This window comes from Bos taurus, chromosome 2 (assembly GCF_002263795.3).
Source record: "Bos taurus isolate L1 Dominette 01449 registration number 42190680 breed Hereford chromosome 2, ARS-UCD2.0, whole genome shotgun sequence".
In the NCBI taxonomy this organism is placed as follows: domain Eukaryota; kingdom Metazoa; phylum Chordata; class Mammalia; order Artiodactyla; family Bovidae; genus Bos; species Bos taurus.
In genome coordinates, this window is record NC_037329.1 from 121,306,037 (window position 1) to 121,325,199 (window position 19,163).

The 19,163-nt window shown below is 53.0% G+C and overlaps 4 protein-coding genes across 6 annotated transcripts; 1 reads left to right on the forward strand and 3 right to left on the reverse strand.

Annotated features, from left to right (window-relative positions):
• The first annotated feature begins 47 nt into the window (after positions 1 to 47).
• On the forward strand, positions 48 to 5,437 carry TMEM234 (transmembrane protein 234). The gene is made up of 5 exons (NM_001105654.2): positions 48 to 85; positions 365 to 516; positions 1,690 to 1,756; positions 4,308 to 4,400; positions 4,667 to 5,437. The coding sequence occupies exons 1-5, from the start codon at positions 70 to 72 to the stop codon at positions 4,759 to 4,761; spliced, it is 423 nt and encodes a 140-aa protein (NP_001099124.1). The 5' UTR covers positions 48 to 69; the 3' UTR covers positions 4,762 to 5,437.
• DCDC2B (doublecortin domain containing 2B) lies at positions 1,751 to 10,553 on the reverse strand. 2 transcript variants are annotated; one of them, XR_009497080.1, is made up of 10 exons: positions 9,894 to 10,553; positions 8,959 to 9,010; positions 8,442 to 8,518; positions 8,127 to 8,258; positions 7,663 to 7,809; positions 7,520 to 7,559; positions 6,753 to 6,888; positions 6,246 to 6,349; positions 5,647 to 5,852; positions 1,751 to 4,182 (listed from the first exon to the last, which is right to left on the reverse strand). XR_009497080.1 is itself a non-coding variant. In NM_001192375.1 (9 exons), exons 1-9 carry the CDS (start codon positions 10,154 to 10,156, stop codon positions 5,778 to 5,780), a joined length of 1,026 nt encoding a protein of 341 aa, NP_001179304.1. In that variant the 3' UTR covers positions 5,572 to 5,777. The 2 variants fall into 2 exon arrangements, 1 of the variants encoding a protein (NP_001179304.1); NM_001192375.1 differs by lacking the exon at positions 1,751 to 4,182 and having other exon boundaries at positions 5,572 to 5,852; positions 9,894 to 10,156.
• Positions 10,554 to 10,631: 78 nt separating this feature from the next.
• On the reverse strand, positions 10,632 to 13,179 carry IQCC (IQ motif containing C; the record flags this gene model as incomplete). The annotated part of the gene is given in 3 exon segments (NM_001024492.1): positions 10,632 to 11,787; positions 11,908 to 12,026; positions 12,226 to 13,179. Coding segments are annotated over 3 exon segments (1,290 nt in total). The 3' UTR covers positions 10,632 to 10,950.
• A 564-nt stretch (positions 13,180 to 13,743) lies between these two features.
• On the reverse strand, positions 13,744 to 17,850 carry CCDC28B (coiled-coil domain containing 28B). 2 transcript variants are annotated; one of them, NM_001429140.1, is made up of 7 exons: positions 17,760 to 17,850; positions 16,355 to 16,542; positions 16,089 to 16,175; positions 15,045 to 15,211; positions 14,753 to 14,946; positions 14,515 to 14,537; positions 13,744 to 13,940 (listed from the first exon to the last, which is right to left on the reverse strand). In NM_001429140.1, exons 2-7 carry the CDS (start codon positions 16,516 to 16,518, stop codon positions 13,886 to 13,888), a joined length of 690 nt encoding a protein of 229 aa, NP_001416069.1. In that variant the 5' UTR covers positions 16,519 to 16,542; positions 17,760 to 17,850; the 3' UTR covers positions 13,744 to 13,885. The 2 variants fall into 2 exon arrangements, with proteins under 2 accessions (NP_001416069.1, NP_001416070.1); NM_001429141.1 differs by lacking the exon at positions 16,089 to 16,175.
• Positions 17,851 to 19,163: the final 1,313 nt, after the last annotated feature.

Genomic DNA, 19,163 nt, shown 5'->3' on the forward strand with positions numbered 1-19,163 from the left:
TTGGCGCCACTTCCGGATCACGAGTCTCCGCCCCCTTTGTTCCCGGAAGAGGAGAGGAGCGGCGTTGCCATGGCGGCGACCCTGGGTAAGCGGGCCCCGCCCCTGCCCTGGCTTCCAGACCGCTATCCCAAGTTCATTTCTTACACCCCCTCACCACCTAACCCCGACCCCTGCTACAAACCCGAACCTGGGCTCCAGGATCCATCTCCCCGGCTTCGCGGGGCCTGTCCTACCCGCCAATCACACACGGGGCGTCGGAAAGCAAAGAAGGGATGTCGGGGCGGCGGGGCGAGAATGGGAGGCCGGAGGAGGGCTAAGGCCGTGCGGTGGGGCGGCGGGGGATGTCACTCGTATCTCCATCCAGGGCAGGTGCTGGCTCTGGTGCTGGTGGCCGCTCTGTGGGGTGGCACACAGCCATTGCTGAAGCGGGCCTCCTCCCGCCTGCAGCAGGTTCATGAGCGGACCTGGGCCCGGCAGTTGCTGCAGGAAATGAAAACCCTCTTCTTGAATCCCGAGGTGCGTCTGTGAATGAGCCCTCTGTAGAGAGTAGCGGCTAAGAATTTGGTCTCTGGAGTCAAACAGATCAGGGTCAGAATCTGCGCTCCACCACTTACTCTCCAGAAGCTCTTGTATGAGTCTTGTTTGCCTTGAGTCTCAGTTTCGTCATCTGTCAGTTCAGTTCAGTTCAGTCGCTCAGTCGTGTCTGACCCTTTGCGACCCCATGAATCTCAGCACGCCAGGCCAGGCCTCCCTGTCCATCACCATCTCCCGGAGTTGACTCAAACTCACCTCCTTCGAGTCGGTGATGCCATCCAGCCATCTCATCCTCTGTCGTCCCCTTCTCCTCCTGCCCCCAATCCCTCCCAGCATCAGAGTCTTCTCCAGTGAGTCAACTCCTCGCATGAGGTGGCCAAAGTACTGGAGTTTCAGCTTTAGCATCATTCCTTCCAAAGAACACCCAGGGCTGATCTCCTTTAGAATGGACTGGTTGGATCTCCTTGCAGTCCAAGGGACTCTCAAGAGTCTTCTGTAAAATGGGGATAATAAGGGTAACAGTCTTATGGGGCAGTTGTGAGGGTTAAGTGAGGTGAGGCACATAAAGCACTTAGCAGTGGGCCTTATACATATTATAATTAGGTCTCAAGTCTATGATGCCCTGAGCTGCTATTAATATTTTATTATGGTGATCCTTCCAACAGACTTTTCCAGAGGGAGGGCTTAGGGCTCAAATTGGCCCTGGGGAGGGGGGGATAAGGGAGAATCTAGAGTACTACTTCTGAGCTCAGTGCTGCCAGGCTCGGCTGGTGGGAAAGACATAGACACAACTGCCTCTCAGGGCTAAGGGCTTTGAGTGAGGTACAGATAAACTGCTTTGTGAGTTCAGAGGAGGGAGGCTGGAGCTAGGCGACTGAGGGAAGGTTTCTTGGAGAGAGGAACACTGGCACTCAGGGACTTGCAGGATGGGGTGGATAGAAACCAGCGGGGCTGAGGGGGAGGGCATTCAGGGCAAAGGCATGGGGTTCAGTCAGTGATGTTCCCTCTGCCCTGGAAGGGTCCTTTTCAGATGACTTGGGCCCTAGGCCCTCATAGCTACCCCTCCCTCCAAGGAAAGGCTTATCTCAAAGCTCAAAGAAGGCAGCCCTGCTCAGTTAAGCAATCACACTGACTGCAGTTTTCTTCTGTTTCCAGTACCTGATGCCCTTTTCTCTCAACCAGTGTGGCTCCCTTCTCTATTACCTCACCTTGGCGTCAACAGGTGGGTCTCTGGCTTAGAACCGCTATGCTTAGGATGGAGGGAATGTCTCAAACACCTTGTTGCCATGAATGAGGGATCTGGTTCCATATTTGCACCCTCTTCTCTAGGCAGTAGGGTATGGTGGGTTGGTTATGAGTATGCTGCCAGGCAAAGGGTTGGTTTGAAGCCTGGCAATCTTGTGCAGCAGCAGAGAAAGAAAGTTCCTTTGGCCGTGTGGAGGGTTTTTGAGTGTGTGTGTGTGTGCGCACCATGCAGTTTATGGGATCTTAGTTCCCTGACCAGGGATCAAACCCAGGCCCACTGCAGTGGAAGCACAGAGTCCTAACCACTGGACCGACAGCAAATTGCCCAAGGGCTGCCTTTGACACTCTTGCTTCCACTGCTAACTGCCTGCCTAACCTTGGGCAAGTCTCTTATTTGAACCTTGATTTTTTATGGTTGACTTCATAGCACTGAGAGAATTAAGTTCAGTTTTGAGAAGCATCCGGAGCAGTACCTGGTGCACGATGGACTGGAGGAGCTCAATAAGGATACATTTCTTTTCCCTATTGTGCGTCCTCCCCTGCATCAGATACTGTTCTAGTTTTACACATTTAAAAAAATTCTCAGCTCAACCTTATAAAATGGACATGATTGTCTCCACCAAGGCAATGAAGTTACAAAACTTTGGGCAACTTATTTCACCTCTTAAGTCCCACAGCATGTCAGTGCAGAAGCATGTGAAGCCGTCTATTACTAAAGTTCATGCTCTTGAACTTTGCTAACAGAAGTTTTTGCTATAACTTTGCTATAACTCACCTGAAGTCTCACCTGGGCCCCCCCCTCCCAGGGATTTGAGGGGAGTTTGGACCCCAAATAACCCTGGGAAACCCCTCAGAAGTCATGGGAGAGGCTAGGCCCACCTCCACATCTGCCATGTCAGCTTCAACTAGCATCACTCCACTTTCATCTGTTTTACATTTTGGGCTTCTCATAAGACTTCATTTAAAGCAAACTTGGAAAGCCTCTGGCACTCCCTGCTGCCCAGAACACTGAGTGCTCTGGAAAAATGCCTGCAGTTAGCCATTTACCAAGTTTTGAGCAAATTGGAATTTCAGGATCCTCTTATCTCACCACTTACCCTGCCTGTATCCATTCTAATAATCAGAACAGTGGTCACTATTCATTCAGGCAAGGATATACACATGTTATCATATTTCATCTTACAACAACCCTTTTGTAAGATGATGCTGTTGTCTTGCTATCACTGTTTTTCAGGTAGGGAACAGGCTCAGAGTGATTGATCTAGCCAAGATCACGTAGGGAAACCTGGGTCTGCCTCACTCCAGTGTCCTATTCTTTCCTCACACTATGCTGCTTCCCTCTCCCATCTACTGTTGCAAACCAGTCTTTAGCAACCACTACATTCTGTGTTGTGTAAGGTTAAGGAAAGCGCTCTGAGTAGGTGGCAGTTGTGTCAGTTTCTTGGGTGGCTAATACCAGCCATGGCCGTGCCTCGCAGGGGATGAGCAGCTGCGCGGTTCTCTCCTCCTCTGCCTGGAACAGGTGAGGCCTGGGAGGGCTGGGAAAGAATGTGCTGAGGAGCCAACGTGCACAGCCTGCCCGGCAGTTATGAGTCTTGCAAACAAGTAACTCAGTTTCTGATTTATCCATTAGTTTTTTTGGTTTTATTTATTTATTTATTTATTTGGTATGTGTTTTAAGAACACAACATAAAATCTGTCTTCTTAAAAAGCTTCAAATGTACAAAATTTAAGTGTAATAAATTTCAAGTTAAGAGTATTGTTAACTCCGTTAAGTCTTTTTTAAGTTTCATTTATTGAAGTCAGAGCTTCAAAACGAAGCAACAGATCCTGGACTGTGGTGACCTCTACTTAAGAACCAGCCCTGTGGGGCCTGTCCTGTACCTGTTCCTGCTGCTGATGTTTTTTTCTCTTACATAATTCCATGAGGCCCAAGTCCGAACTGAAAAGAAACAAATGTGCTTCACCTGCTGTTTTGCTTCGTCCTTATCCATTTAGTTCTACTACCTTTAGAGTCAGGCAGACCTCGGTTTAAATCCTCAATTTGCCTCCATTTCTGTGGTGTCTTTGAGCCTTTGTTTCCATAATGATGCTAATGTGCTTCCTGCATTGTTGTTATGAAGACTGATTCGATGTGTACACAAAGCGCTGGCACATAAAGTGTGCTTGTGTTTGGTGTTACTGCACGCATGCTACTGTGTCCTTTGGCTTTGGGGTACCTGTCTGTCCAGATGTCCTTGAGATCACAGTAGTTCTGTTTGAGTGCAAAGACCTCATCCTTACCAGCAAACCAAGATGGTCCCAGACCTTGTAGTTTAGGTCTTCTTGCTGGAATCCTGAGGGAGCACTGAATTTGAAGTCAGGAGACCTGAGTTTGAATCCTGAGCTTTGCTGTGACATTATCTGAAAAATGGGATCATGAGACACCTTTTTTAAAACTGTCTTGATGATGTAATGAAAGTGTTTTGTGCTTAGAAAGACTTTTTTTTTTTTGCATCTCAGAGATTCTTTTCATTCTGATCACTCAGATCTGACCCTAGCTGTGCCCATCAGTAACTCTCTGGCCATCATCTTTACACTGATTGTTGGGAAGGTCCTTGGAGAAGATATTGGTGGAAAACGTAAGTCAGGACACTGCAAATTCGGGAAGCCGCTACTTGGACTTTGACACCCTGGGTTAGTTTTTTCCAGAGCCGTTTCCTGTGACCAGGTGAGGAGAGGCTCTTCCCTCATCCTGCCCTTTCCTCTGTAGCTCTCCTGCCTCCTTGTTGCCATCAGGGTTGCCTTCCCCTGGGTAGTTCCCATCTGAGCCCTTCCCTCAGCCCTGCGTTAGCTCCTACTGGCATGGCTAGTCTCAGAGCTCCTCAATTTCTACCCATTATCCCAGGAGCATTTGCTGGCATGGTGCTCACCGTGGCAGGAATTACACTCTGCATCACAAGCTCAGTGACCAAGACCCAAGGGCAACCGTCTGCACTTTGAGTGAACCAAGGCCACCTCCAGCTCTGCTATCTCCAGGAAACCCTTGGGCCATGAGGTAGAGGCAGTGAGCCTGGGACTTAGGCCTCCCACCCCCAGCCCCAGGCCCAGCCTCAGCTTCCTCACCTCCTGAGATAATAACTACCTCATGGATCGTAATAAGAGAACAAGAGTGAAAGGGTTTTGTAACTTTCACATGCTGTTCAACCACTCAGATTTAGCACAAGCGACTTCACCCTCATCCTCAGCAGCCCTCGTGCCCCAGCAGCACCCTCTCTGCTGTCACGTCAGGTCCCCAGACCTGTCACTGTTACTATGGCCTGACCTGGACTATCCCAGCAGCTGGGTGGTGGACTGTAGAACCCCAGCTGCAAGGAGAAGGCCAGCTATAGCCTCTGAGCCAGAAATGCAAACAGGAGGCCTCCAGGGCTCAGCCTTCGCTGGCTGAGGGGGGAACTGGGGAAAGTGCGTAAGAATGGCAGATGATGTGCGGGAGAGGAGCTGGCTGTTAGCCTCCCTGTCCCTCCCGTGAGGTGGGCGTAAATCCTCAACTGCCTGCCCCCCTCAAATGCCCGTGGGCCCCGGCACTGCCCAACTCCAGCATGTGGAGCGATGCTGGGTGAGCAGTTGTTGTTGAGTCGCTAAGTCAGTTGTCTGTAATAAATCTGTAGTAAACAGATGGAGATTAGTAAGTATTCTTTTATTGTGACAGACCCGCTCCCATGTTTGTGGTCTCTCCCCCAAACCCAGCTGGCTACTCCTTTCTCTGGCCAGAGACTCTCATAAGGAAACAGCCTCTGTAGCTGGGGCTTCTCTGCTCCAAAAGGAAAGAAGACTGGGGTGTAGGTTTATGAGCAGCAGAGCCGGACTGAAGGGGTTGCATCATACCCTGTGAGCCCAGAGGAGACGCTGGTTCCTTGAGAACAGGCTGCTGGAGGCTGAGGATAAAAGGTGACTACAGAGTGAAGGTCCCCAGTTCCTGGCTGGAGCTGCTGGATCTCAAGATGGTGGAGCAGGCATCAGGCTGAGATAGCCGCCCCAGCCCCAGGCTGTTTTTCCAGGAACAGCGCCTCTTCCACAATCTGTGCTATCCGCTGAAGGAGGAAGAAGGCCACACAGAACGGAGCCATTAAGCACCCCAGTCCAGCCTCCAGCCTTTAGCCTGGGGTTTCCCAACCCCAGGAAAGGAAGAGACCAGAAATCTGGATCCACCATCTCATTTAACATAGGAACTCGGGCTCTGAGAAGGTTAGATTTGTTCACAGTCACAAGGGAGAATTGTTCCTGCAACCCAGGGCTGCTGGTTTCCAGCTCAGAACTCCTGTCCCAACATATGGCTTCCAGGGACTTCCCTGGCTTCCAATGCAGTGGGTGCAGGTTTGATCCCTGGCTGGGGAACTAAGATCCCACATGCCGCAGGGTACAGCAAAAAAAAAAACCATACAAACAAAACAAAAGCCAACACACAGCTTCCAGCCCCGGCCCACCTGATCCAAGGGCTCCTCTGTCTGGGTGTCTTCATCATCTGCTACTTCCCGGGCCCCTGCCGTCTCCTTCCTTGGGTGGGGAGCCCTATACACTCCCTTGGTTCCTGACGTGGAAGGCAAGAGACCAACGCCGAGGCTGAGAAGCCCTCAACATTCTTTCCTTAGACTTTATCAGCCCTCTCCCCAGCCCTGAGCCTCGTTCATGACCGCAGAGGATGGAGGTTAGTTCAGGGGCAGGCTTTTGGCCCCCATCCCCAACCCTTCCAAATCCCACCCCTGAAATTCATGGCTTCGAGTTTTCACATGCTTCTTTTCATAAGCCAGGTCCCCATGAAAAGGCAAAGGACTGGCTATGCACACGAGGGAGCAGGAGACAGTTGTGCTGAAGTCAAGACCAGCTCTGGACCATGGAACTCCCTCACCCTCCTGTGTCATCCCCAGCAGGCACCATCCCATGTCACTGTCAGAGGCTGGCTGAGAAGGCCTTGAATTCTGGGGTCCCCTCACCTGATGGAAATGAGAGCGTGGGGAGCATGCTTCTTGGCTCAATAGCTCGTTGGGGTCTGGCATAGAAAGCAGATGGCTCAATTTGTCTGGCTTCGTTTGGAGAGAACCGGCTTGCCTGTGCTCTGTGGCCCTGGGCCTGAGGAGGGAACACTGAGCGTGAGCCATGGTTGTAGGCTGTCCTTACCTTCTCCACTCCCAGTCCAGGTGTGAATGCCTCTGATGCCTTTGGCAGCCTGGGAGAGGAGAAGCCATCCATCTTCATAGCCTGCATCTTCCCTCCCTGCTCCCTCTTCCATCAGGCTGCTTTATCCAGGGACATAGTAGATGATGTCTGGTGTTCTAAATGACCAGTGAAATCAGGTTGTATCCTCCTACCCTCAACTCGCTGGCTCATCTCTTGGGAGGGCTCAGGCCTGGGATAAGATGGGAAGCTGATAAGCATTTTGGACCCTGCTATGCCAGATATACTGATTTTCCCAGCATCCAATCTGGCATCAGGTCCAGCAACTCAGAGTCCCGAAGATCTTCACAGAGCCCAGATAAGCTGGCTTTCAGACCTGGTTCTGGTCTGGCTGCTGTCAGTAACTGTGTTACCCTGAACAAATCACTTCACTCCTCTGAACTTCAGCCTCTCCTCTGGAAAATGGGAATAACAATCTTTATTTCACAAAATTATTGAGAGGATACAGTACAATAAGGTCAGAGCCTCAGCAGGAAGCTAGTCACTTCCTTCTTTCCCGCCCCCCACAACACCCTGGGTCACCTACCACCTGCTGGTGGGGCCTGGACTTTGGACCTGGGGGACGCCTGCAATGAAAAAAGAGAAGGCTTATAGCGGGCAGAGCAGGACATGGAGTCAGGGTGGCTTCCTTTGCTCTAACCTGCCGCCCCTCCCCTCATATATACATACCAGCAGCCCCTGGGCAGTGAGCGACTGGGCACCAGCAGCTCCAGATAGGGGAGGGCCTTGAACTCATCCTCTCCAACGGCCACGTAGTAATGGCCGCTCACCAGAGCCTCCCTTGCTGACAGTGGGAGCCCGTCCAGGGTGCAGAGCCTGGGAGAGAGAGGTGAGTACATAAGGGCCAGTGAACAAGGTGGGTCTTGATAGTCAGCAGACTGTGAGGGGGTGGGTACAGCTCTTCCAAGGTGCCTGGCCCTGCTGGGGAGCAGCTCTCCGGGCACCAGGGCCAGTCCCCCAGGCTCCACCCTGGCTCCAAGGGCTGGGCCGGAAGGGCCTCTCCCTCTGGCACAGAAAGAAGTCCCCTTTGGGGAAACATGCTTTCCTTTGGCCTTTTCATCCTCTAGGAAGGCCAGAACCAGTGGGGCGGCTCCCTTTGGGGACATTCAGGTTTCCGCAGTTCCCAGACTCACTTGCGCACAGCCCCGCTCTGTAATTTCACCTTCTCCTTCAGGAGCTTCAACACTGCTTCCCAGTCCTCGCTGGCAGCCTGGGACAGCTTCAGGCTGAACGGAGGACTTAACAGGTCCCCATTCCTGAACACACTGGGACAAAGAGCAGCCTGGTAAGGGGATGTGAGCATCCATGTGAGAGGATGAAGGATGGCACCGGGGCCAGAAGACAGTCTGAGACCCAGTGCACGGGCTCCTGGAACAAATCCACCTACTTTTCCTTGGCCTCACTGAAACAAAAATCTATGCCCCCGCCTCCCCAACACGGGCACTTACTGGATATAGCAGGGGGAACCAGCAGGTAGCTGCCGTCCAAGGGCCCCATCACATAGCTGCCGAGTCACCGGAAGACCCTGAAACCCATCAGGTCCCCAGATCAGGAACGCATTGAGGCCTTTGGTCAGGGGTAGGTCAGTCTAAGGTGGGTAGGGTGAGGGAAAGGAACCAGACTGGGGCGGAAGAGGGGATAAGGAGCGTGAGACTGGTCACAGCTTTTACCATAGGGTGCTTCTACCTCTCTAAGTCACATTCTTAACCCCCTCCCATCCCTCTGTTTTATAGCGTCCTCTTTCCTCTGAGGACCACAGCCTGGAGATAAAAGGTTGCGAAAGGCACAGGGAACAGCATTTTGAAATCCTGCACCCTGGAAAGGGTAGCAGCTGGCTCCAGAGTAGGTGTGGAGACAGGCAGATCCAGCTGCTTCTGGGGCCCCTGACCTCCCAGACCAAAGTGGGAGCCATCCCAGAGGAGGGGGAGAACAGAGGGCTAGGGGCTGGCCTGCCCCAGGACTCACTGCCAATCTGCTGCTCTTCCCACCTGGATCCTTCCCTGCAGGGGGTAAATAGCTGAAAGGACAGAGAGGTCACAGGTCATCTTGGGGAGCCAGGGGACCTCAGCAGCCCAGCAGCTGCCAGAGGAGGGGGCTGGGGCCCAGCTCACCAGGTCTCCCTTCCCAGTGAAACAGTCTCAAGTCACCTCAGTCCAGAAACAGATGCTGACACTTGAACCTGCCTTAGGCCCTGCGTATATCAGGCTGCACATCCAGTCCAGGGCACAAACCACATAATTAAAGGTCTAAATCCTCCTGTATCTCAGAGAAATGTTCTCCTTCGCAGGGTATGTGGTTTCATCTCATTTTGTATGAGACAGAACAAGGACTCCCAAAGTAACACGGAAGTGACCAAGTCCAGATTCTAAGTCTGTCTAGCTCCCCAACTCCTGGCTCCTTAGGTTACAGCGAGCAACCTCTCAGCTGAGAGTGAAAGAAGACCTGGAAGCCAGATCTGAGTTGGAAGCTCAGACACTGAAGTCTCCCATCTTGGAAAGCACAGCTACACCCTGTAAAGGGTGGTCCCAGCCTACTGGAGAACACGGGATGTCTATGGATAGATTTAGAGTATTTGGTGGTGGTGGTGATGGGGGTGATAAGGATCCCATCAGGAAGAGCCTTTGGAAACGGGGGCTCAACTAGCATGAGAATGTTGCTCTTACCGTGGTTTGGTCCTGGCTGGATAGGCGTGATCATGTGTCAGACTCTTGACTTGAACAGTGGCTCACCTGTGTTGTCTACTCCTGGGCAGCTTAGGACTATCTTGATTTACCCTTCCAAAGACTGGGGATAAGACCACCCACCTCACAGGACTGCTAATGTCTACATAGTCAGTACTGAACTGCTGCTGTTGCTATTACCTCCCTCCCCAGGCTTTTGACCACCCTCAGCCCACTCACGGGAGCTTGTGGAAATGTTCGAAGCCAGCAGCCACATACAGCCCTCCGTTCTGCAGGTCTGCCAGGTCGGTGACAGGGTGGCCATAAGGGGTGTAGAGAGCACGCACGGCCACTGGGGCCCGCACAGCTGATGTCACCTCACAGAGGAAGGTCTCCAGGGTGGGGAAGCGGCGTTGAGTCACCACCAGCTGGCGGCCTGGGGAGAAGGGGTCCCCGTTCTGGTACACCACTACCCTCTTGGCTGCTGGACTGCCACTGGCCATTGTGTGTCCCTGGCTAGAGACGCAGAGCTGTTGCCAGGCAACTAAGACAGGGTTGGGAGCAATGCCAATCAGAGGTGGAGTCCTGCCTTTTCACCCAGGAAGGCAGGGAGAGCCTCCATAGGAGCATCTGTCTGCATTCAGGGTCTCATCCAGTCTGCTCTTGGTGGGGCCTCACAGTAGGGTGGGTCTGGTCATTAGGTATGAAGGAAGAGCCGGGACTCAGTGAGAGGGGCAGTGGCAGAGATCACACTGAAACACAGATGTTTAGTACTGGGTTGGGGCAGGGATTCTCAGAGCCTCCCTGCCACTCTGTAGCCCAACAGCTTTGGGGGGCTGTTCCCCAAGAATGCTAGTCTGCTCCTGGGCTGTGGCTCTCAGCCAGCTCTGGAGAGGATGCCCCATGTCAGCAGGAAGTGAACAGGAGGTCCCAGAAGCTTGTCCTGACCAGGGGCAGAAGATAAAATACAACCAGGCTCAGAATCTAACAAAAACCTTTATTCTCCATCTTTATTTATTCTCAACCTTTATTCTCCAGCTTGACTTGCCCCAGGTTGCTCCCTATCCCCAAATATGGGCTGAGCCACAGGCAGAGGATGAAAGTAGCGTCCTGCCTTCTCCCTCTACTGGTGCCAGCTCTGTGCTCCAGCTTCTCTTGGCCTCACTAGCCACCAACACCCAGGAGCAGGGGCAGGAGGCACAACTGGAACCAGGGAACTAGGATGAGGTCCTGTCTCCCTCACTGCCCTTTCATAGCATCACCCTTTGGAACCTGGTCCTCCCTGGTTCCCCAGGGTCTAGCCTGCTGGTCCTGTTTTCCACTGTCTGCCCCTCCAGTGATCCTCTCCTGTGTGGCCTGACCCTGTGGACAGTTTCTCAGGTGGCCTTGACCTAAATGGTACAGCCCTCTGGTTTTGCCATCCTTCGTGGCTAGATTCACTGGGGCTTCTCTCTATGGAGCTTTTATCACTGGGGGTCTGGCCCTTGGGTGGTTTATTCTTCCAGAGATCCAGGCCACCATGCTCTGCCAAAGACCCATCCCAGGTGACATGGTCCTCTGAGACGCCCAACTCTTGCGGCACAGCTCTTTGCCAATCAAGCTCTTTTGGGCATGGCCCCCTGGGAGAGTTGTCTTCAATGTTTGGGTCCTTATGGAGTGTGGGCAGCTGTGTCCTGGCCTTTCCAGGACAGGAGCCCTTAGATTTGAGCTCTTTGTGGCTTTCATCCTCTAGAAGTGTTGTCAGCTGCAGGCAGGTCTCTCCAGAGATCTCTTCTCCACAGTCCAGCTCTTTGGTGAGCCTCTTCCCTGTGGCCTGGTATTCCGACAGTGTGGGCAGCTGTGGTCCAGGCCATCTGTAGGATGGGTCCCTGTACTTGGCCCCAGCAGTTATTTTATCTGGAGTGGCCAGTCCTTCTGGGAATTTGTGGGCTTGTGATCTGAGCCTCCAGCAGGAGGCATCCACATGGCCTGGCTCTCCAGGGGTCCTGCCTCTGTAGGGCTGGTCTTCCAGTGGTGGGCCTGGTTGTGATCCAGCTTTTTCACAGCTCTGTCCCCCATGATCTTGGCATAAACTGGGCTCATGTCTGTTCTGGTTCACTTCTGGGGATCTCAGTGTTTGTTTGAGAACTAGGTACTGTTAGAGAAAAGAAGAGACACTGTACCAGGCAGGACTGCTTGGGTCTGGCAGGAGGCTTTTCCCTCACCCCCACCCTTGGCTTTAAATGTGCAAAAAAGGCTCCAAATTAGTGCCTACCTCCTTACGGCTATTGATGGCCTGTTGTAGCCACAGCAGCTCCATGGCCAAGTGGCTGCGGTGGTTCTGGAGCTCCTGGAGCTCAGTCTGGCTGTGGAACAGTCCTGGACCTGCAGCTTCTGTGAAGGAGAACGAAGGGAGAAAGCCTTGAGGGGACAGGCACTGGGCACTGGCCTAGTCCTTAGACCCTGGCACCTTTCCCCTATGCACCCATAAGTCGCCCCCAACCAGAAGGAGGGAAGAAAGGGATGCAGCTTATCTAGCACAAGCCTTCACTTTTCAGATGGGAGGCCTGCCCTGATCTAGGTAGAGGTGTACCTGGGTCGTTCATCCTTGACACGTCTCTGGTCTCTTGGCTCGGTTTCCCGGTCCTCCTGCTCTGCTCATCCTGAGACCAGGCACTGGCATCTCTGCAGGGAAGACTGCTGGCGTTTGTGAAGCTCTCTCCTGACTTCTTCAGTATCATATCCTCCCGGATGGTCTCTTTCTCAGTTTCTTTACATGCGAAGCGGCTCCATAGTTCCTGCTCTGGATTTGGTGCCCTCTCTCCAGTGGCTTTCCAGGTCTGACAGGATTTTGCCTTCTGAGAAATCAAGGGTGTGAGAGCCCCAAGGCTAAACCCTCCAAGGATCTGGACATTCTGATTTAGCATACCAATTGATGAGGACTAAGGATTGGGGTGTGAGGAGGTGAGTCTGTTCCCTTTTCCATTGAGGAACGCTTATTGGCAGGTAATGTGGAATGCCCTTGCCCAGGTCCCTCTTTATTTTTTACCTCTAGGGTGTGTAGTACCTTTGGGAGAAATCGGGGCCTGGGAATCCAGCCCTCAGTCCACTGAAGCGTGCCCAGATCACCCTCGATCTCTTGTACAATAGCTTCATATTCACCTCGAAGACTCTGGAACTGGCGTCGGACCAAGAAGCCCCGGATGCAGGCCTGGTGTGGAGAACGAGGGGAGAGAAAACCCTTATCACTGCAACATGGGGATATCTTGGGGAACGCTCCCTGGAGAGGTTATTGCGTGACTGCAAGAGGGGACCCGGCCCCGGGGAAAGGACAGGTGACACTGTGCGTTGGGGCTCCGGGGATTCGAGGGAGTGTGCTGGCCTGGATCCAGCACAATTCTTCGACTGAAGGCCCTTCCCACCCTTTCCCTGATCCCGTAGGAGCTTGTGGTGGCAGTGGGGGTGGGGGTGGGGGACGCGTGAGCATCCGTGCTGCTGCTGCTAAGTCACTTCAGTCGTGTCCTACTCTTAGCAACCCCACGGACTGCAGCCTACCAGGCTTCTCCGTCCATGGGATTTTCCAGGCAAGAATACTGGAAAACTGCCTTCTCCGAGGATCCGTGGGGTCCCCACATTCTTCAGGCCGGTGGGGTGGGTCAGTAGCTTCGGACATGGGCACGCGGGCAGGTTACTAGACGTGAGAGCCTCATCTGGTCCATAGGTCCCACCCAGTCTGAGAACCCGTAGAGGGAAATCACAGGCATGCCTCCCGCCCCGTACCTGCAGCGCCGTCACCTTCAGAACCAACCGCTCCCGCTCCATCCGGGCGCAAACTGACCCGCCCGGCGCCTGCGCAGTGCGTCACCGGCCTGCGGCGCGGGCCGACAGGCTCAGGCCCCGCCCCGCCGTCTCCGCGGCCTCCTTTGGGTTCCGGCCAGGACCCCGCGTGAGCGGGTGCTGTTCCTACACACCCCGAGCAGCCCCGGAGAATCTAACTCCCCGAGCGGGACCTCCCAAACCAGAACTGTGTTGCGCAGGGGCGTCCCTGCGAGAGCTGGGGCCCGGGCGCCCCTGACGAGTAAAAGGCGCAATGAAAGAAGACACAGACCGCTTTCTTTCCTTCTGGTTTAATTCCATTCAGTGCCCCCCTCTCCCATAGCACCTGGGGGGGCGGCGAAACACCCACTCAAGTCTGTAAGAAAGTCACAGTTTGAAGGAAATGAGAAGGGACAGTCAAGGCCTGGGTCTTACACCTACACAGCTGACGGCTCCTCCGGCTCGGCGTTCTCGGCCAGGTGCAGCTTCTGTCTGTGCGGGTCAAGGACTGTGATGCTCTGGACCCCAGGTCCTTCCAGCCCTATTGTCCCAGCCTGCACAAGCTTAGTTTCCCCAACTGTGCAAAGGGGCGGGGGTCAGGGACTCGGGTGGTCCGTGATCTAGGGTTGCAGCCCTTGCTGGTCCCTCTTGCCAGGTGCCTTACCCCCTCACTTCTGGTTTAGATCATGCAGGTGTGTGTGCACTACTTCTGTTAGGACTAGATGGGAGATAATCCAATCAGTAAAAATAATTGTTTAGTGCTGAAAGAATAGGGAGACATCAGACAAGCTTTGTCATAGATTGGTGTAAGCTAAAGTGGCCTAAAAATATTTTGATAAGTATGTAGAACATAGTCCCTGCAACCACTCTTCTTTCACCTAACATTTGGGGAATTGTTTCTGCACCTCTACCAGGGTAGGGGGAGTTTGGCGCTAATTCTGTAGGACTGAAAGGGGTGAGGACATTGGTTATCTGTAAATATTCCTGCAGGGTGGTGGGGAGGCGGAAGCTGATTTTATATCTGGGAGGGGAGGACACCCACTGTCAAGTCCCCTAGAAAGGATACATAGAATTACTAAGATCTTCCAGCTGTCAACAGAAAGAGAAAGGGGGGTTTCTGTAAGGAGGGGCACCAGGCCAAATTCTGGATGTTCTGGGGCTCAGCTTCTGGTGGGCATTGAGAGGCCCAGAGCTTTTGCCTCCATGCACCCCCACTTTTTCACCTAGGGGCCAGGAATGGTCTTGGAAGCATGGTGCCCACCCCCTGATGCCCTCAGGAGCCAAAGCCCCCAGCCCTGACCCACATTGCTAAGCAGCTGGTCCAGGTTGCGGTCAGCCATCGTCTTCTTCTGCTCCTCAGGCAGCCCGTCAGTCACCCCGTCGTCCTCTTCCTCCTCATCTTCCTCCTCTCCACACACATCTAGGCTGAAGTGCAGCCGGGCCAGCTTCTCCTGCATCTCCCGCACGTGCTCCAACTGCTCAAAGGAGCATTCCTTCCCTGGACAGCACCTGTCAGCTCTGGGAGCAAGCTTGGGACCACGGTCCCAGTCTCGCCCCCCAGAGACCCAGCCCTCCAGCCCCACCTCCAGGACTCACCGAAGGCCTGCAGCCGGCCTGAGTGGAAGTCGTTGAGCAGGTTCAGCAGCCCCCCTTCCATTTCATAGACGTCGGTCACCTCGGTCAGGAAAGAGTGCTGCAGGGGCGTGCCTGCAGAGCCGCCTGCACCTCCTGCCAGCACGGGGCGGCACTTCTCCTTGCCTACCCTGGGTGAGTGGGCGTGGCCATGGTCACAGGGTGGGGGAAGCCAGGTACCCCAGGTCTTTTGTGCCATCTGTCTATGCACTAATTCATCTTTCTATCTACCCATCAACGTAAGTGGATATTTGTTCTTCTGACCCTGTCTGGGGCACTCGGATGCATTAAGGGAAGCAAGTGGATGAAGAGGGGTGAGGGTGAGAGGTCAGAAGAAGTCATTTTCTTCCAGTGGTACAGCCAGAAGCACGCCTGGAGCAGGGCTCTTGGGTTCCTGTCTGAGCCCTCACTCATTCCTCCTGTGATCACTTGGCCTTACTGGTCTTCAGTGAATTTGGGGACAGTTACTTCCTTAGTGCCATGAGAGCCATTTTACCGCTCCCAAAAACATTTTTCTGTCCCTCTTGTATATAAAAACCATTTTTTGAATGTTCCATTGCCCACAGGAGAACACTGAACGACCGTCCCAGCTTGGCCTCCATGCCTCTCCAACTGTACTTCCTACTATTTCTGTCCCAGCCCTGGGCTTCAGCTACGCTCACTTGGCCGTGTCCAAACGTGCCTCTTAGGCAGGTGGTGTCAAAGGCACAGGGAAACATAGTAATCAGAGGAGGAATGCGTGTTTAGTGGCAACACCTATAGGGTAGACACATTACAGGGTAGGAGGCAAGTTTTCAATCATTAAAAAAATTAAGTGGAGAATTCAAATTGTTTACTTTTTGTATCCCCTCACCATTTCCTGCCCCATGACACTCCGGGACCACCAAACCACTTTGTGATTCCTGGAACCTTGCAGGCAATATTTTTCTTCCATACTTCTGGCAGGCAGGCCCCTCAGCTTAGAACAGTCTCTGTCTCCAGTGTGCCCAACAGCCTTCTCTGACTCACCTCCTAGAAGTCTGCTCACTCCCTGCTCTGAGGTGCATCATCACACTGGGTGAGCCCTGTGACCCACCTGGTCTTTTCCCAACACACCTGAAAGTAGGGACTGGGTCTGAATTCTCAGGGGCCAGTGGAGGGAGGGGGAGCCCCAGGGAAGGCATGGATTCCTGCTTAGTAATTATAGGCTAAGCCCCCCTTTACCTTGCTGCCCACAGGGCTCAGGCCAGAGTTAGGGTCCCTCCCTCCTTGCCCTACTTCCCATCTGTACCTACCTCTTGAACTTGGTCCGCTGTTTGGGGGATGGCAGATGAGGGAGTCCCAGGGCCAAGGAGCCACTGTGGCTGGTGGGCACTGGGACCCTGCGTAGTGTGCCTGGGGGCTGGGCTGGCTGGGTCAAACAGGGCTTGGGACTCCTTTTCTTCTTCTTGTCCTCCATTGGAGGCTGGCTAGGCCTCAGGCCCTGGGAGGGAGGCGGCCCCGCTGAGATGGTGTCGGCAAAGCCATCCCTCCCTCCAGCTATCCCTGAGAACTGCAAAGGATGGCCCCAGGACCTTCTAACTATCCCCCCATTACTCCAGTGTGGGCAAGGCCAGGTGCCAGCACCTACTGCTGAGATCACAGCTGTGTAGTTGAAAGACCTGTGGCCCAATCCAGGTCCCCTCTGCCCTCGAGCCTTAGCCTGAAACCTAGGTCTTGCCTGAAAGGAGTGGACCAGACACTATTCTCAGCTGCAGCTGCTCCCGGGGTTTCCAGTCCCCGTAGCGGAGGGGGTGGAGCCGGCGGATGAAATGTAGGGGGAGTCTAGGTGGATGTGAGCTGGCAGGAGCCCAGCTGGGGATTAGGGGTGTTTTAATTAGACTCCAGTTCTATTCAGCAACTGCCTGGACAGACCCTGACGGACCTCAGCATGGAAGGGGATCAAAACGTGCATGGGATCACCTGGGAAGACCCCATGTCGAACCCCTAGAGGATGGGCATCAATGGTTGAGCTGGCAGGGCTCAGTCCCCGCACTTAGACACTTGGCATCCTCTCTTCCACCCCACCCCCAACGGTAAACACCTGGAGACTCCCGTTAGTTCCCTGGGACAGACTTCCAGCTGCTTCACCCTCCCCAGTCGGGAAGTCCCCTCTTGACTGCAGCTGTAGTCAGAGAGGGCCGGGTGGTCCGGCAGGGCAGCCGGCAGCCTGGGCCTCCAACAAAGGCTGCGCCGAAGCTCGCACCGCTCGGCCTCCCTCCCGGCCCGCCCCCTCGGCTTCCAGGTCCGCGGAGGTCCTTCGGCCTGAGGTCTGGAGGCCCTTTACGGGGTTTCCCCAAGCTGCTTACTTCCAGGTTCCACCACTAAGCCCGACTCCGCACTCTGGGGTGGCGCCTGGGGCATAAGCATTTAAAACGGCACGAAGCCGGCTGGCACTGAGGGGGTGTGGTGCTGGGGAAACAAGCGCGTCAAATGCGTGGCCCAGCAGCAGCTTAGTCCAATTAGAGACGCGAGAGAAGAATTACAGCGGGAGCCCCAGCTCCCCAGGAATGCGTGGCGGCGACCTGGGATCTATTTTCCACAATCAGTCTCTAAAGTCGCGTGCCAAAAAGATCTCTCAGCTCGGGAGCCAGGATCCGAAATGAAGCGAGAGATCAGCGTCATTCCGCCTCTGCACCCACCCCCAAGGGGGAAACTAACCTGAAGATTTAGGGTCTGGAGTGATGCTTCCGTGCGAGTTCCCTCCGCCCTCAGCTCTCTCCAACAAGGGAAAAGGAATGGGTGGAAGCTGAGCTCGCAGTAGGTAATTTGCATTTAAAGAGAAACTGACCTTTTATAGAGTGAATGGAGTAAGATGGGAGGAGCATCTCCGTATTTATTAAGTTGTCCCTTTCACTCGACTTCACGTCTCCATTTGAATTAAGGTGATGATATTGGTTATGTGAGGACAATCCAAAAAACCCTTTCACTGCCTATCAGTTTAAGAGAGAAGCTACAATCCCTTGCAAAATGGTGGAAGCTTTGTCAGAAATGGAGGAGAGAAAGAGGTGGGGAGCTGGGAGATAATGAATGAATGCATATATATATTCATATAAAATACATAAAAGATGATGCTGTTAAAGTGCTGCACTCAATATGCCAGCAAATTTGGAAAACTCATCAGTGACCACAGGACTGGAAAAGGTCAGTTTTCATTCCAATCCCAAAGAAAGGCAATGCCAAAGAATGTTCAAACTACTGTGCAACTGAACTCATCTCACATGCTACCAAAGTAATGCTCAAAATTCTCCAAGCTAGGTTTCAACAGTATGTGAACCAAGAGTTTTCAGATGTTCAAGCTGGATTTACAAAAAGGCAGAGGAACCAGAGATCAAATTGCCAACAACCATTGGATCCTAGAAAAAGCAAGAGAGTTTCAGAAAAACATCTACTTGTGCTTCATTGACTACGCCAAAGCCTTTGACTGTGTGGATCACAACAAACTGGAAAATTCTTAAAGAGATGGGAATACCAGACCACCTGACCTGCCTCCTTAGAAACCTGTATTCAGATCACGACAAGAAGCAATAGTTAGAACCAGACAGAACAACGGACTGGTTCCACATTGGGAAAGGAGTATGTCAAGACTGTATATTGTCACCCTGCTTATTTAACTTATGTGCAGAGTACATCATGCAAAATGCCGGGCTGGATGAAGCACAAGCTGGAATCAAGATTGTCAGGGGAGAAATATCAATAACTTCAGATATGCAGATGACATCACCCTAATGGCAGAAAGCGAAGAGGAACTAAAGAGCCTCTTGATGAAGGTGAAAGAGTGAGAGTGAAAAAGCTGGTTTAAGATTCAACATCCAAAAAACGATCATGGCATCCAGTTCCATCACTTCATGGCAAATAGATGGGGAAACAATGGAAATGGAAACAGTGACAGACTTTATTTTCTTGGGCTCCAAAATCACTGCAGATGGTGACTTCAGCCATGAAATTAAAAGACACTTGCTCCTTGGAAGAAAAGCTATGACAAATCTAGAAGGCATATTAAAAAGCAGAGATAGTACTTCGCTGACAAAAGTCTGTCTAATCAAAGCTATGGTTTTTCCAATA